Source organism: Channa argus, chromosome 5 (assembly GCF_033026475.1).
Source record: "Channa argus isolate prfri chromosome 5, Channa argus male v1.0, whole genome shotgun sequence".
Taxonomy (NCBI): Eukaryota; Metazoa; Chordata; class Actinopteri; order Anabantiformes; family Channidae; genus Channa; species Channa argus.
The window spans coordinates 24349049-24366866 of record NC_090201.1 but is presented as its reverse complement, the minus strand read 5'-3'; the positions used below and the strand labels follow the sequence as shown (position 1 = coordinate 24366866).

General features: G+C 38.6%; 1 protein-coding gene across 1 annotated transcript; it reads left to right on the top strand.

Moving 5' to 3' along the window:
* The first annotated feature begins 2532 nt into the window (after positions 1 to 2532).
* wu:fb55g09 (coiled-coil domain-containing glutamate-rich protein 1) lies at positions 2533 to 4191 on the top strand. The gene has a single exon (XM_067505607.1). The coding sequence runs from the start codon at positions 2996 to 2998 to the stop codon at positions 3638 to 3640; it is 645 nt and encodes a 214-aa protein (XP_067361708.1). The 5' UTR covers positions 2533 to 2995; the 3' UTR covers positions 3641 to 4191.
* Positions 4192 to 17818: the final 13627 nt, after the last annotated feature.

Sequence of the window (17818 nt, the reverse complement as noted above, 5' to 3'; positions counted from 1 at the left end):
CAGAAAAAGGCCAAGTAAAAACGAACAATGATAAAAGGACATAAGTTGCTACTCATTCCACCATTTTTTTTTTATATTTATTTATTTATTTTATTTGTAGCAGCTTAGTAAAACAATGACAAAGGAAAACAAGGTATGCTACGTTCAGGTAAGAATTACGGTGCAGCATAAGTATCTTATATATTTTGAAGAGTATTGTGAAAAATAAATCTTAGAATAAGTACAGAAATAACACATGGGTTTATTGTTTTTAGTATAAATTGTAGGGTAATACTTTTGTACTTTTTCCATAAAGTTTAAATCGCAGAGCTTTCACTTGTAATATATTTACATAATACTAAATGTGTTGAATTTTACTTTCTGCCTTTGTTATGAATCAATGCAGCAAATTTCCTGTTCACCACAAATGCACTTAGCATTTGACACTCACACTGTCCTTTCAATTAGGGTTACCCAAGTGTTTATACAACATATGATACATGCTTTTAATGCTCTAAAAAATCAAATCAGTATTTCTCTTCCAATCCATCTCATATGTTTTCTGGATGGATTAAAAATGGACACCCACTCCTTGTGCTTTAACTAAACTCTTCTTTGTAAAGGAGCACAGCCACATATAGGCACCAGTGCATCTGCACTTGTTTTACCTGGTCTAAAATTTGTTCAAATACATTTATCTAAATGTATTTTCTTCTACTAACCTAAACTGGAATAACAATAGGTATAGTTTTATAATGGGTTTTGAAAGGTCTGTCTAACAGATAAAGTATTTGGTCATAACTCAAATCCAACCACTTAATCTGTGGAATAAATTCTCTAAAACAGGCAAAATATCTTTTTACAAAAATAATTTTGATTATAAATAAATACAATTACAAAAGTCAATTCACTACAGTTAAAATGACTTTAGCAATTATTTAAGGTCTGTGCTCTTTGGAGGAATTATTTGCCTTCTTGTACACACACTACAGACTGTAAAGACTACAAACTGTATTTACTATATGAGAAACAGATTTATATTTTTTTGATAGTCTTTGTGTCCTTTATACTGTAAATTACTGTTTCACACTGCACTTTGCTTAGTTTGTTTTCATGCGCAGCTGTAACTCAGTTGGTAAGGCAGTGGACCACAGGGTCAGTGGTTCGATCCCTGCTCCTGGCTACATGAAGTGTCCTTGGACAAGACACTGAATGTCCCGGTGGGTCAGGTGGGTCAGGTGAGCACCTTGCATGGCAGCCACTGCCATCAGTGTGTGAATGGGTGAATGGGAATCACCATTGTAAAGTGCTTTGGATAAAAGCGCTATATAAGCAACTATTTACCATTTCATACAATTTGGGTATGTATATAATATTTGTATATACAGTAGGATAATATTCTCATTGCTATAATAAAATGTGTTAACATCTCTCAGAAATACAGTATACATTGAAACATAAATATATATTTCCATGAGAAACTGTACTGTAATGAGAATGTAGATAATAACCATTATGTAATTTGCAGGAGTTAGATATAAACATTTACTCAATTTGCTTTTTTCCTAACTTGTAATTAGTTTTCCCATGGACCTCATAAACAGTAGCAATGCATCATTTTAGTGGATACACGTGTTTCTACTGGGACTTGTCATACTCGTATATGTGTCTGTATAGGGGCATGATAATGTAATGTAATCCAATTGAGATCCACATAGAGCAGCAGCAAAACATGAATCAAAACCAGAGTATTGGACAAATCTTGTTTTGACCTGATGATGGCACTAGCTACAAAGCCTCACCATGATTCACCAAGACTATTACAATGTAGACTGAAAAGAACGGAAATGTGTCAGTAATTCAAGTTTCCTGAAACATCTATCGACTAGTTCATAAGTTTACTAAATTCCCAAATGTAAACCTCATATTCGCACCAGATTAAAAACAGGGCATCAGAAAATGAAGGTGTAAACATATTTCCTATCAATCCATCAAATTAATTAATATATCTCAGTTTTGGTTTAAAATGTGACTTGTGTTTAAGAATGGAACACTTTTTGCGGCATATTTTAGTTTTACTGTTTGCAGTGTATTGTTTTTTTCAGAAACTGTGTTCTGTTCAGACAAATGTCTCACAGCATGTTTTTTTTTTTTATTCACATGTACATGTATGTGCATGAAACTCAATAAGTAACCAACAACTGTTTCGGGTGTACTGACAGTTGCCACTAGAGTGTTGTTGGGTGTTGTAGCTGTCTGTCGTCAGAGAGGAGGACCAGCTGTGTCTTAGATTTCAGCTACTAAAACCGAAGGGGAGTGAACCATCCTGCTTCAGGGAACATCTCCCCGCTTATAATAACATACAGCCAGAGGCAACTGATCTTGCATTTGTGATAAATACTTCACATTTGTATATAAGTCAAATCTTATACAATTATGTGACGCTATGTAGTTATTAATAAGTAGGGGACAAAACTGGAAATAATGCCCACCCCCCCCACCCCCCCACTAATAAGCCGGTGAATGGATCGTCCCAGCTCTTTATAAAAGCTCTAAAGAGGAGGCAGAGCAAGAGTCCGTGGTGGTCAGAGTTGAAGACGTGTTAATTGCTGTCCCGAAATTGACAAAACGGCTTTAAATCATTTATAAGACACTTTCAACACTCTTCAGTAAATTATAGTTCACCAATCAGATTTGTAAGAAACTGATCTGACTTCAAAAAAGTGATAGAAGAGCGAAAGGCAGAAGAGGGCGTGACAGAGGAGCTAGCCGAGGAGGCAAGCTGCTGCTGCAAGGGGAGGACGACCGGGCTATGCACCAACCAAAGCCAAAGGGCAAGAAAAAAAGCGAAAGAATAGTAAAAAGGTAGACTCTGAGAGAAAGGGAGGTCATTTGTGATCTGAGCCGGAAAATCCAGAAACCATCCTCTCTTTGTTGTGTGGGACACAGTGCGGGGAGGAGGATGTGAAGAAAAGCAGCTGGGAAGAAGGGAGGCAACTGCAAGAAAGACAAGAAAATGCTCTCAGAGAAGATGTGCAGGAGGAGTTTTCATCACCAGCAGCAGGAGGATGAAAAGGAGGCTCTGCACAGGGAGGTTGCCATCCGCAAGAAGCACGGCTGGTCCAAGAGCTGCAGGGGGCGCCTGCAGGTACGGAGGACCAGAGGAGGCGGGTGGCCGAGACCGCGCAATCACAACCAACAGCAACACCCTCAACGTCATCATCCTCATCACCACCATCCCCGGCACCCCCAGAGGCCCGTGATGTCTCTTCGGCCCGTCAACGTCAAGGGACACATAGCCAGGGGGATGCGGGCGCCACAGAACACAAACCAGTTTCTGATGCACGAGAAGTACCAGATGCTGCACTTGCGCTCCGACTCGGTAGGGAGCGACAGCGGCAGTAGCTCCGACAGCGACGTGGAGCTCACAGACATGGACTCATACCTGGGCGTCCTGGAGAATGCCAGAGGAGCCCTCCTGGACAGCCCCAACCCACACGACTCAACTACGACACCGAGACATTTCGTCGTACTACACGAAGACGGTCTGCACCTGCAGGAGGAAAGCATGCAGTATTTTCCCTCGGAAGACGACCTGATGCAGACGCAGAATTTCATGCAGAGGGACTTTGTTGAGTTCTGTGACATCCTGACATCCTGAAGGGAAACTTTCAGGGAGCCATTTTAAATTCAGCAGTGTGAGACTCAAACCCCAGACTGAACGAGGTCTGTTCAGGTCTGTTCTGCTTCATGTTCACAGAAAATTAAAAAGAAATGTCCATCTTCACTGAATCGGCTCACAGGGTGAGATTATTCCATAAATTACCAACAGGAAAACCATTTTTACATAAACTGAAGAGATATTCTGGCACTGATGTGATGAGAACTAGTTAAAAATAATATCACCCTGCTGGCATTTTTGTAATACGTTTTAAATGATTAATATTGACATTTTTATTTCTTTTTTTTTAACAGTTCACGTTTGGTTATGTACAGTGTGTGTGAGTAATGTGAAGTGCTGCCTTTCTGTTGTTGTTGCGCACAAAGGGAAATGGGCCGGGCGGTGGGAGTGAGCCCAAACAGCCAATTGGCATCAAGCTGACTGGATTAACATGCAGACGATTGGCTGATGAAGATTGTCATAAATGGTAAAAAGCCTTTTTACTGTACAGAATTAAAATAAAAATGCAAATAAATATTTGATTGATGTAACGTGGGCTGGCTGATTGTTTTTGTGGATAAAAACGAGTGTCAATGAGTTTTCACAAAGGGCCAGTGTGTGGCCGAGTCACCAGGACAGCTCAGAGTGAGGTCTGTGCTCAAACTACTCACTGTTGCTCACATCCACCATAATAACAGGTCACAATATACACTATGAGAGAGGAGCAGTAAACAAAAAAGCATTTAAGAACATGCAGGAATATGATCTTAACACATTTAATCTGATCTTATTCTGCTTTTAAAACAACACACAAACACACTCACACCAAACTTGAATAAGAGTGCAAAAAAACAAACGCAAAATCAGACCAGAATTGGATGTGGGTGTGCAAAATAAATAAATAAAAGAATATAATCACTGAAATCTCCTGGGGTCTATTTCTCCTTATACAAACAGCTTAGATATCAAATGTCTCTTGCTGTTTCCAATAATAAAAACATCTGAAATGCATTCCCACATCATCTGGCCACATGGTCCACATCTGGGCTCCAACTGGGATCCAAACAAACCACATTTCTGATTGGTGACATTATATGTATGTTGGTTTCTACTACTGTCAGATAGCTGTGGCCAGTCAGACATTCACATGCTGTCTTGCTGCTATAAGACTATTAGCATCTTTAACAATTTTTTTAGTATTTACATTCTTTCACACTTTAGCATGTTTTTTGTTTTAGTCAATGAAACTACGACATCTTATTTCATACGAGAGTACATTAAAATAAATTCCCTTTCATGTACATGTTGCCTATTCTTGATCGTATAACACCCATATTTTCTAGCATTGTTTAGCATTATTTTGACAATTAAGAGTTTAGAAAAGGCATCAAAGTGGGAAGGAAGGAGAATTACCGTGTTTCTCTAGTTAAAGTGGATTATATTGAGTGGTTACATCCCCTCAGGATCAATGGGGAGGTGTAAGCCTCTTTGTGCTTGTGTGTCATCAACTAATAATCGCAACAATTCAAAGTATGAAGAACATTTCTTATAGGGTGACTTTCAACTTGCTTCCTATGGAGCACATTATTGTGCCTTTATGAAACCTCTACTACCTCTACTTAAACAGTCTTTCTGTGAAGTTTGAATCACAGAAACAAATTAAGCAAACACCAAATGGGTTTTCAAGATGCCCAGAAGGGACAGAAACAGAGAAACTACAAACTCACCACTCAAGTAAAAGCACAACTTGCCTAAAAATGTACTCTCAAGTACCACTTGAAATTATTTACTCAATGCAATGCATTAAAAGCTAGAAAGTAACAAGAGACTATAAGAAAAATATTACTTTAAGCAGTTGGATCTTGTTGATGACCGAAAATAGAGATTCAAAGTCTGTTTTGAATCTGTATTCAGCTGTTAGGAGCATCTGCTTCTGGACAGAAACTGTTCTTCCGTCTGCTTGGGAGATTTTTATGGCTCTTAGTTTTTCTTGCTGAGGGAAGTAGTCAAAGGTGTGTATGCATGTTGGGATGGGTCGCAGATGATCGTGCACCCGGCTTGGCCCTTGAGGATTGCAGGTGATAATCTTCTTGGCTGAGCTGATAATGTGTTCGAGGCTCTGAATGTCCTGTTTGGCTGCTGCTGTTTATATTGGGTTGCTATTGTGAGGACAAAATTTTATTCATTACTTAATGCACATCTGCAAAAACACTGAGTCTGGATATTTTTTCTGGTTGCTAATCTTCTATTTAATTATTTAATCCATTCAAACCATCACAGTGGGGAAGTCATACAGCATTGTATTAATTTTAAAAAAATTGCGTATAAAGTTAAAATTGTGGGATTTAAAAGTTTGTGAACCCTGTTTTGAATAAATAACTTAAAATATGACTAGTTTCTCTAATTAAGGGACCCAGTTTAAAAAATGAGACAAAACCATTTCAGTTTTATTAAATTTGGAAAACAATCAAAGCTTATAAATCTTTCTGCAGCAGTAGTTTGTGACACCGAATGAATGATATTCTTATGCTAGCATGTTGGTCAGCCACTCCTGGGGAGGGTAATTTGTATACATTTGTACACATCTGTCTCACAACCAACTCATGGTTGCTAAACTCTGTAGAATTTCCGGAGAATAATAGGGAATTTCCTTCTACAGCTTAGTGTGTGCGAACAGCTCTTATTCTAAGGTCTTCAGAAAGTTCAGTTTAGTTGAACTCTGTCCAGGCACGCAAGTCAAAATGGAGGAACAGCTGTGTCTGAACTCCCTGATATGTGACAGCCAAATCTGGAAAGCTGTATCATGGAATCAGATTTCCATAGAAGTAGACAGGTCAGGTGTGTTTTGAAAGTCATAATGCCAGATATTGTTTTGTATTCCTTCAGCACCACTACAAACCTATTAAGGCTTCTTAAATGAAATAATGAAGTAAAGAGGTATAGTTTCCATAAACAATATTTCATGATTACAAAAGACACATGACAACATAATAACTAGTCCCATAGAAATGTGGAAAACTCCTATTTGGCCCTGAACCTAGCAGGGAGTGTTGGTCTCCACAGCCCTTTAAAATGTTGCATACTGTAGCTTTAAGACTGGATCATTTTCTGTAGTAAATGAAATAACAAGCTTATTTTTTTGTGTCATTTGTTCAGTTGGAACACATAATTCCTTTGTGTGAAAATGTGACCATTTTTAAGTACAGACACAGAGAGAATCCAGCCTCCTGAGTTTGACTTTTGACTTATAGATCAGCAGACCAGCTCAGGTGACACTTGGTGTGATCCAAACAGAGATTAACCAGGAGTCAAACTAACCTACAGTGTATTTGCTCTCTTTCTTATTTACCCAGGGACACTGCAGCAGTTTCATGTCTATTTTGTCTCTATTGCATCGACTTTAACACCTGTTTCAACTTTTTGCTGCTGTTGTCATCAGCCAGTTGCAGCTTACAGTGTGAGTAGTTGCGCAAGGCTGCATCTGATTCGCTGACACACGCACTCACGCACGCAGGCAGGGATGCACACACACACACACACACTTGCCTTTTTATAGTTGTTGGACCCTCACTGACATAATGCATTTTCCAGTCTCCAACTGTAACATTAACCCTAACAACTAAATACTCAATGCTTAGCTGGAACTAATTCAAATCTCAAACTAAATCTTCTTGTGAGGAGCAATCAAATGTCCTCACAACAATGACATTTATCTAAAGTGTGTCCACATGAGCACAGAAAGAAATGCACACACACACACACACCCACACACACAGTTAGGAGGCGTAGCAGATTAGAGAAAGTAGATTGTGCAGACTCTTCCTTTGCTAGTTGCACTAATGCTAATCTGCTGAATATCGCAAACACATTTGTATGTCTCTTGTTCTTTGTATAGTTGTGGGGACACTTATTGACATAATGCATTCATTTGCTTCTTTCCCCTTTTTTTACCATCAAAAGTAAACACCCAACCTCAACACTTATCCTCACTATACCCTGGACCCTAAAACTACACTTTAAAGTTGTGAAGACATATTTCTACAAATATGACAACAAAGTAACATTTTCCTACACAAGTGTAGGCAGATGTGCAAATACACACAGCCAAGTGTGAATTGTTGGTGATAGGGCAACCGTCCAACAACAAGTACAGGCAAAGTTTAACAGCACAAATGACGGTTAGAGAGATTACTAACACACCCACACATACACACACTCACACATTAGTTGTTAAACCTGTAAGACTTTATGTTAACAGTTTAGATAAAGTTAAACATTTTAGATGTTAACGATTATTTTTGGGAGCAGCAGGCCGGTGGGGTGGTTAGTGCCGCTGCCGCACAGCACAGTCCCCGGTTTGAATCTACCTGCCAGGTGCGGCCTTTCTGAGTTTCCATCTTCTCCCAGTGCTTGTATGAGTTTCCTCCTGGTACTACGGTTCAGAATGATTGTGTGTCTGTTTTGGCCCTGAGATGGACTGGTGAGCAGACCAGGGTGTACCTTATTTTACAGCTACGCTCCAGCCATCTCTGACCATGAAAAGGTTAAAGGTGGTGGGTGAAATATCTTCTCTCTCCCCTGATCCTGAATTATGAAGAACTTTCTCTGAAGGTGGGGGGGTCGCTGGTGCGCAACTATACAGATAACTATCTACACATTGCTTAGATAAATAAATAATGTCTACACTGCATGGCCAAACCTTTTTGGACGACTGAATGTCTTACCAGTATGCCATGAATCATGTCAGTTTAAAACCATGGGGATTGAACTGCTGTTAGCAGGAATTTCGTGTCAGAAAACCTTTATCCTTTTTGGGTGTTTTATGCCTCTCTTAGACTGAACCGATGAGTAAGAAGCAGATTCATGGGGATGTCAAAGTCCATTTTCAATTTCTCAATCCCTGAATCAAAATTCATTCTAACTGTGTTGAGTAATATATCATGTAAATACTCAAACATACTGACAACAAATGCTAAATAATATTCTTACTGAGACTAGATTTCGGAGCCTTTCAATCACCAAATAAAATCAAACGGGTAACAAATGGTGCTGTGTGATGACAATTTATTTTGATACATACATTTTGGTGGCACCTTTGGAAAATATTTTAAAAGGTTTTATACTCAATGGAAAGGCTAATAGTGTTTATTCCGTGTTATTGTGAAATATGTAACTTATCTACCATTTTTAACTCTAAATATTTATAAACAAATAATTATAAACTGTGGTTGGAAGGTATAAATACATCTTTTGCAGATATTATCTGTGTGGTTGCAACTGCTACAAATTCTATTGTTACAAAATGAGTGAAGTCACCTTAAATGTACCTAATAATACAATTTATATCTATTTATAATAACAGTGATTTATTTCAGCTTCAAGTTTGGGCAGAAAGTTCTACAGCAGGTGCTACCACCTTGTTACTCTGGCAAGGGGTGGCACCCAGGGTGGCCAATCAAATTTTGGCCTCTGATTCTGCCCGGTTTTAAAAATGGGTACAATTAGGAATAAAAAATATAACTCTCACTGGTGGCATGTGACACTCTTCCCCCATTGTTCACTTCCTTAAAGCTGATTTAATTGGTAAATACAAATTTTTAACTGTTCGGTTTCTAGACTAAAGCAGCCTTTTCTCCTTGAAATAATTTTATGTCATGGTCAATTGGGGGGTTGCTTTGCATTTTTTTTAGGGTTTTTAGTTTTTTTTTTAGGGTTTTAGGGTTCATCTGTTTATGGTCTTTTTAGGTTCTAACTGGTCTCTTTTAAACAAAAACTATGACCAGTTCAGAGACTCTGTTCCACATGCACTGTGACCTCTTGGGTCCATCTCAGGACCTGTGTCCAGGAGGACACCATGGTTGTTTTTGTACCTGTGAGACTCGGAGCCTTAAAAAGTGAGTGAATGGGCTGTGGAGGGGGGCAGTGAGTCACCACACAGAACCTAAGAATGTTTTTTGGCTCATGTACCATTTAGGTGAGTAATTTTCATTTAAGTGACTGGGTCTCATGTTCTTCTTTCTCCAGCTCCTAAACAATGTACAGAACAAAAACTTAAATAATGTGGTAATGTTGCTGTTTCTTCTTCTCTTGTTTTCTGTGGCTGGTTTCCTCGTCTTTCTTTTGCACATGATCAGTGTTCACAAAATAAAGAATTTACCAAACTGTTAAGATATTTAGTACAAACTCACTCTGGACTGTAGCAGACCTGATCAGACAGTTATCTAGACGTGGTGTTTTGTCGATGTCTGATTCACCATCAGTTTGTTTTTCCACCTTAATCTATTTTAACCTAAACCCAGTGTTAACCCCAAACTAGTTATCAGGTCTGAACTAAGACCATGGAAAACACATGGTGTAACGTGCCTTAACATAAGTCTGGCTGGACTCGGCTCCTAGGTCAGGTGTTGATCGAAACCTCTAATGCTGTCTGGATCTCGGAACAGTTTGTATGTCACCAGTTTTACATCACCTAGAAAGACAAGTCATAGTGATGCCTATTATTTTCAGAAAAGTGATACTAATAAAAAATGATGGAACTACTGTCACGTTTCAGAACATCTGCAGTGAAACCACAGTGTGTGTAAAACTAAGCATACTGGGTTGTTTTGTTTTGTTTTTTTTTGGTTTTTTTACCAGAACTTTGCCCCAATCAGACTTTCCTAAGTATTATGGTTTTGCACACAACCAAAAACCCTGGAGGAAACCTCAATTACCTCTGTCTGTGTCCGTGTATGTATGTGTATGTATGGGTGTGTGTGTGTGTGAGAGACATTGGGGAGGGGGCGGGGCATGTGTATTATGAATAGATGAATTGAAAGAGGGAGGAGAAGTGGATAGAGTTGGATTTTAAACTCACTTGTGGAATGGAAAAGTACTGCCGGTCCCTCCGAAGGCAGAGATTTCCCAGTTGAGTACACAAACCGGCCAATCAAAACACAGACAAACACATTGATTGACGGTAGTGCTCAGCAGCATGACAAACCAGCAGTGAAGATTCCATTCTGAACTCCTCGTATACACTTTATTGTTTTAAAAAAAAGAAGCTTCAGTCTTAACAATTTGACTCTGTAGTGAAATTTAAAGTGAAAAAGATTTGTACTTCTGAAACCAACCCTATCGAGCTGTGAAGATTGGGAAAATGTACCACAACTGTGGACTATGGCTTAGACCTGATTTCAGATTCAGATTTCAGATTCAGATTTTAGACAGTTGTCTCCTTACATACAAGCATGGGCGGATTATGAATAACTAGGCCCTTAGGCACAGACAGGAGTACAGCACTATGAAGAAGTCTATTTTTGGTCCTTTATGGTTGTTTCGTGTCTGTTTTGATCATTTTGTGTTTCGTTTATTTTTTTTTTTTGTCCTTTCAGATTCGTTTAACAGGCATTTGGTGTTTATTTACTGTAATTTGTGTCTTTTTTTGGACTTTTATGCTTCATTTCTTGCATATTTTTAGCATTTGGGCTCTCTTTGGTTGTTTGAATAGAATAGAATAGAATAGAATGGTCTTTATTGTTGTTAGACACATGTTCAATGAAATTTGGCCTTTTAGGACAAAACCAAATAAAGTAGACTCAATACAAAATACAATGTAAAATAGGAATGAAAATAAATGTATTCACACAAATGCATAAAAGATGGATAACAGGACACAGGAGGTCAGTGCTAGTAGCAGGACAACTACACTTGATAAAGCAAAAGCAAAGAAATTCAATTCAAGCAATTTTATACACCCTGTGATTTTTACCAGAACTTATGAACTGGTGTGTTATGACTAGAGATTTGTTTAGTCTACTATTTGCAATACTGAGAGAAGCCAAATGTGGCTTTTTAAATTACTATTTTTAAGGCATAAAAATGTACAAATATTTTTTATTTTTTAACAAACATTCCATTGTGAGATAAGCCCATGTAAAATGAACAGAGGTGTTCCAGAGAAGCTGGGTGGAAGGATATTCTCTAATTAGCCAACTATTGGTCCACCAGGGTTTTTTTTTTTTTTTTTTTTTGTCCTTCGGCTTTATCCCGTGAGTTCAGTGTCGTCACAGCGGATCATTGTCCGCATGTTGATTTGGCACAGTTTTTATGCCGGATGCCCTTCCTGACGCAACCCTCCACAATTTCTACCGGGCTTGGACCGACACTACACAGCTGGGGATGGGAACGGGCTGTTGGGGGTTCAGTGTCTTGCCCAGAGACACTTCGACATATAGCCAGGGTGGGGGATCGATCCACTGACCCTGTGGTCCCCGGACGACTGCCTTTACCAACCGCCCATGTAACTGCCCCTAAAAGTGTTTGGTTTTGTTTCTGTTGGATTAAACAAGCAAGATATGTATTAATTAATGAGATTTTTACGTGTATTATTGAATTTTTAATAGAGCCAGGCTGTTTCCTTCTGCTCCCACTTTTTAAGCGAAGCTAAGCTAACCACAGCCTGTCTCCTGTTTTGCATTTAATGCACAGACTTGTGAGATTAATACTGTATGGATCTTCTTACTGAAAGAAAACATACCCCAACCTTTTATAAACCATTCTCCGGGCTGCAGTAACATGACAGCCATGTCTTCATATTTTGTGTGTGTGTTTTTGTGTGTGTGTGATCAGTTTCCTGAAGTTCCACTGTTTGGCAACTTTTACTGGAAGCACTGGCTACATACACACACACACACACACACACACACACACACAGGTACGTAGTAAGAGAGGAGAGGGAGTTGTTATTCTCTTAGCATGAGCTCAACCGCCTCTCTCTTTCAGCAGTGTAGTGAATGTTTCACAGGACTGACAATCCCAGCAGTCACACACACACACAGGCGGACACTGGCTTTGTGATTGATGTAGAGAGCAGCGTGACAGCAAAAGATTCATGGTCTTAAAGGAGGAGATCTACTATACCAGGGAGAATCCTCAGTCCTGACTGGTTGGCTTTTGTGTGTTTTTCCATCCTGGTATGTGAATGTTGCCATTTGGAGCTATTGCAGTAGTAATTATGTCCCGACAACACTAAATTTATATTTAAAGCAAAGATTGTCCTTTACATTTATGAAAATGAAAAGCTTGGCAAACCTATTTTGGGCAGTTCCTCCCATTCTTCGTTGCAGTAGCTCAAGCTCCATCAGGTTGGATGGGGAACGTCAGTGCACAGGAATTTTCAGATCTCTGATCTCTCCAGAGATGATTAGCCGGGGTTCAAGTCTTGGCTCTGGCCACTGAAGGACATTCACAGAGTTGCCCCGTAGCCACTTCTTTTTTTATCTTGGCTGTGTGCTTACGGTAGTTGTACTGTTGAAAGATGAACCGTCGCCCCAGTCTGAGGTCCAGAGCCCTCTGGAACAGGTTTTCATTAAGGATGCCTCTGTACCATTGCTGCATCTCTCGTTCCCTCGATCCTGAATAGTCTCCCAGCTCCTGCCACTGAAAAACATCCACACAGCATGATGCTGTCACCACCATGCTTTACTGTAGGGATGGTATTGTCCAGGTGGTGAGAGGTGCCTGGTTTCCTCCAGACATGACACTCAGCATTCAGGCCAAAGAGTTCAATCTTTGTTTCATCAGACCAGAAAACTTTGTTTATCATGCTCTGAGTCCTTAAGGTGGGCTGTTATCTGCCTTTTACTGAGAAGTGGTTTCCATCTAGCCACTCTACCATACAGGCCTCATTGGTGGGGTGCTGCACAGATGCTTTTCTTCTGGATGCTTTTTCTTTTTCTCCTCTCTCCACAGAGAAAACTTTCAGAGTGACCATAGGGTTATTGGTCCTCTCCCTGCCTTAGGCCCTTCTCTCTGGACTGTTCGGTTTGGCCAGCCAGCCCGCTCTAGGAAAAGTCCTGGTGTTTCCAAACTTCTTCCATTTATGGATGATGCTGAAATGTCTCTCTAACCTTCCCCAGATCTGTGCCTTGATACAATCCTGTCTCGGAGGTCTACAGATAATTCCTTGGGCTTCATTGCTTGGTTTGTGCTCTGACATGCTCTGTTAACTTTGTATGGTTTTCTAAATCATGTCCAATCAACTGAATTCCCCAGAGGTGGACTCCAATCCAGTTGTAGAAACATCTCAACAATGATCAGTGGTAACAGGAGACACCAGAGCTCAATTTTGAGTGTCAGGTTAATACATATTACATGATACATATTGTTTTTGGTTTTTATTTTTTATAAATTTGCAAAGATTTCAATCAAACTTCTTTCACGTTATCATTATGGGGTATTGTTTGAAGAGTACATCAGAGGGACAGCTCATGTTAGATGTTTTGGAGATAAAGTCAGAGAGGCCAGATTGAGGTGGTTTGGACATGTTCAGAGGAGAAACTGTGAATATATCGGTAGAAGGATGCTGAGGTTGGAGCTGCCAGGCAGGAGGTCTAGAGGAAGACCAAAGAGGAGATTTATGGATGTAGTGAGGGAGGACATGAAGTTAGTTGGTGTGAGTGAAGAGGATGCAGAGGATAGAGTTAGATGGAGGCACATGATTCTCTGTGGCGACCCCTGAAAGGGAGCAGCCGAAAGGAAAAGAAGAAGTTTGAAGAATTTTCAGGAAAATAATGAATTCAATCCATTTTTTTAAAAGTCTGTAACTATCAAAATGTGGAAAAGGTTAAGCGCTGTGAATACTTTCCACATGTACTGTTAGCATAAAGTCCCAAATTTACATTAAATTACATATTGAAGTAAAATGTTTTATATTCTGTTTTCATAGCAAAAGCTAAATGTTAAATGTGTTTCAACACTCAAAGTAAAAGTTATAATTGTGATGGTTTGTTCAGACTGTTTTATCATTTACTGGAGCATATAACATAGAGGACAGGGATTAAATCTTCTCTTTTCATTCTGGTAGATCCTCATTAGAGATTGTTTTGCAAATTACAAGGCTCAAGTAGCAGTTACTAAGTCCCAAGTCCCAAGAACATTAAATCCCAAGTTGAAACTTCTCACAACTTCTCACAAATTAAGAACAAGAAGTTCTGAGTTAAGTCTCAAGTGGAGTCTCAGTTCTAAATTTAGTGTTTCGAATTCTGAAGTCATTATACACTCACCACTAACTAAATGCGTTCAATACACCACCTCACCAATGCTGTCTGCTAATGATGCTTTAGATTATTTTTCAACTGCGGATGTTCTCAGCTGGTGTTCAAATAAAAGATTTAGAGAAATACAACTTGAAATATCACTTCCCTTTATCACTTTAAATAACACTTGATGTTTTCAAATAACACACTGTTTTGTTTTGTCATGCCTGTTACACCGTTACAGTCATTTGGCATTTCTTAGCTGAATATTTTCCAAAAAGTGAAATTATCTGGCATCTGCTACTACTTTTAGGAAGAAGCACAAAATATTCAGATGGGAGTACTACATTCAATAGTACAATACACAATATGGCTACTATAAAATTGCAGTGTTTTGTGTGTGCAGAGTGTAATGTTACAAAAGTATCTCTTACTGATAAATAATTAAATATAAAAACATTTGCATCACATCTCAAGAGCTCGTCATAGGTTTTGCATGTGAACGTTTATGTGGAGTAACAGTGCCACATATACTGTACTCACTTATCCTACTTACCTGTCTTACATTAAAAAAAATTAAATAATAATTGTTTCTGTGTGAAGGTCGAGGCACATGAGCAACAAAAAACATTATTAGAAAAGAGCAGAAAGATGGAACACATCAACAGATTGCTTATATAATCATTAAATGGTATGTACAGGGCAAAAAATATATTATTGCCATAAAGAAGTCTTTTTGAGCATCGAGGACAAGATAAATGGAAGACTGCAATGAAGTTGGTAAATAAAAGCATTTTTGTAAAATTTTAGAAATATTTTCTCCACCTGTCAGTTGTAACAAATGTATTTTATGTAGTGCTGGCTGTTTAATAGTTTCAGCTGGTTCAATTATCCAGAGAAAAAAATTAAATAAAATAATTGTATATAGCAGAAAATGCATTTAAACATCTCTTAAGATGTGCACAATAGTTATGATAGCAATTATAAAACGCTTTAAAACGTATTTAATGTATTTAATAATTTCTGAAGGATTTTGACTAATGTACCACTGTGAGCCTCATCTGAAGATTTTTTTAGTAAGACATTATCATTGTTCTGCAATGAACATCATCTAAACTTTTTAAATAAAATCATTAAACTGCTGTAACAGCTGTAATTAGCTAATATTTGAATTTATTTTCATATCTTATGACCTTTAAAGTGGAACTGGGGCTGTAAAGAGAACACGTTGGCATATGCAAATACTACTTATCTGTGATGTAAGTGAAATGTTATGTTATCATTGTTAGATACATTTTTAATTCTGACTCTGTGGTACGAGACTGGGAAACACCAGGGAACAATCAGTGCAACATCTGCTGAAGATCCTCATCATCTCACCGTTACCACAGCTGAAGCTGATATATGCTTCTTTACCTGGGAAAGAATTAATTAACCAAAGATTATAGCAGACCAGAAGGAGATGAGGCAAAACTTATGTTCAAGAACTGTTACTGTTAGTGCACTCAGCAACATTTAAATGAGCTGATTTGTTTGATTGTTTTTGTTTTGATTTTTTTGGTTGTTTTTAGTTGTAACAAGAGACGAAAAAAGATTTTGCCAAAAATCTAAGTTCTATAAATATCTGCTGGACATTTATTTATTTTATTTTATTTATTTGCAGTTAAAACACTTAAATTTTCCACTGTTTTATAGAACTACACTAAACTTTGTTATTATTATTATTTATTTTTATGTTTATTTGGCACAGTTTATACACTGGATGCCCTTCCTGAAACAACCCTCCCCAATTTCTATTGGGCTTGGACCAGCACTGCACGGCTAGGAAGGGGAATGGGCTGTTAGGGAGAGACTTCGACATATAGCCGGGACCGGGGGATCAAACCACTGACCCTGCGGTCTGTGGCTGCCTTGCTAACTGAGCTACAGCCGCCCCTAGACCTAACTTTGTTATTATTGAATTTATTATTAGATTTTTGGTTATTTATTGCTTTAACAGCACTGTTTTGAAGTAACAGGAATTGAAAGACCATGAATTTCTACAGTTTATTTATATTTTGAGTAACAGACAGGTAATACAAGATGTCTCGCCTTCCTGCTTCTTTATGGTCCTTGAATGTGTAAATGTTTATGAATCCAATATCACTGTGCATTGACATGAAAAACAAAATTCCTATTGGGGTGGAATGAATATGTTTAGTGAAGTACTGTACTTATATTTAGAAAATGTGAGGTACTTATACTTTCAGTTGTAGCAGAGTATAAAGTGTAGAGGGTCTTTTTTTTTTTTTACTCCACTACTTTTATTTAAAAGCTTTTTATATGCAAATATCTATTTGCATGTATAAAGCATATAAAATATGATGTTTTTGCCTGGACCTTATTTTGAATAACATTAAAGTGGTGTAAAACTGTCTTTATGTGTGAGAATTTGCTGCTTTTTCTTTATTTCGACCCTTGTTTGGACAGAAACATATTGTTATGGGTTTCACTGTGGGCTCACCACTTTCTGATCAGCATTAAAAAAAACAAATAAATTGTTAACATAATTTATGACTATGCCCTGTGTAAAATTGCTCAAACAGCCCAAATCCAGCCAGGTACAACAGTTAAATGCTGCTTACACTTAAAGAATCAGTAATTAAAAGCCAATGATATATAATAGCAGAAGAGTCACAAGGTCAATTTTCCTGTGTTGAGTACTTCTGCTTTTAAAATCTGCACAGGCTGTTGGGACTGGATAAATATTATAGGCTACAATTGAAATGCAGAGCTTGTATTTGTAATAGAGTATTCTCAAAGTGTTTTATTGTTACAGTACTGTCAGTGAATACTTCATCAACCGCTGTGATGTCAGTGAGTGTGTCAAACCTGAGCCCCCTCTTACCACATCAACAACACAATGGCCGGTGTTTAGGGCACGTTTGGCACGTACTCTGCGCACACGTACTGTCACGTTGGTGCTTTGGGGCTACGGAAATGAGACGGGAAACCTCCGCGCCTGATTGGCCACAGGGACTCACGGACCCCCCCCGCTCCAATACGGAGACGCTGCTGAAGCCGCCGCCCAACACAAATCGTCTTTCTTCTCCTTCCACTCAACAAATATGGAGCAGTGCGCTTAGTCCAAACATGTACTTTAACTCGGGAGCAGCTGGCG

Coding starts and splice junctions, on each gene's coding strand:
- wu:fb55g09 (XM_067505607.1), top strand. CDS start 2,996: ATGCTCTCAGAGAAGATGTGCAGGAGGAGTTTTCATCACCAGCAGCAG.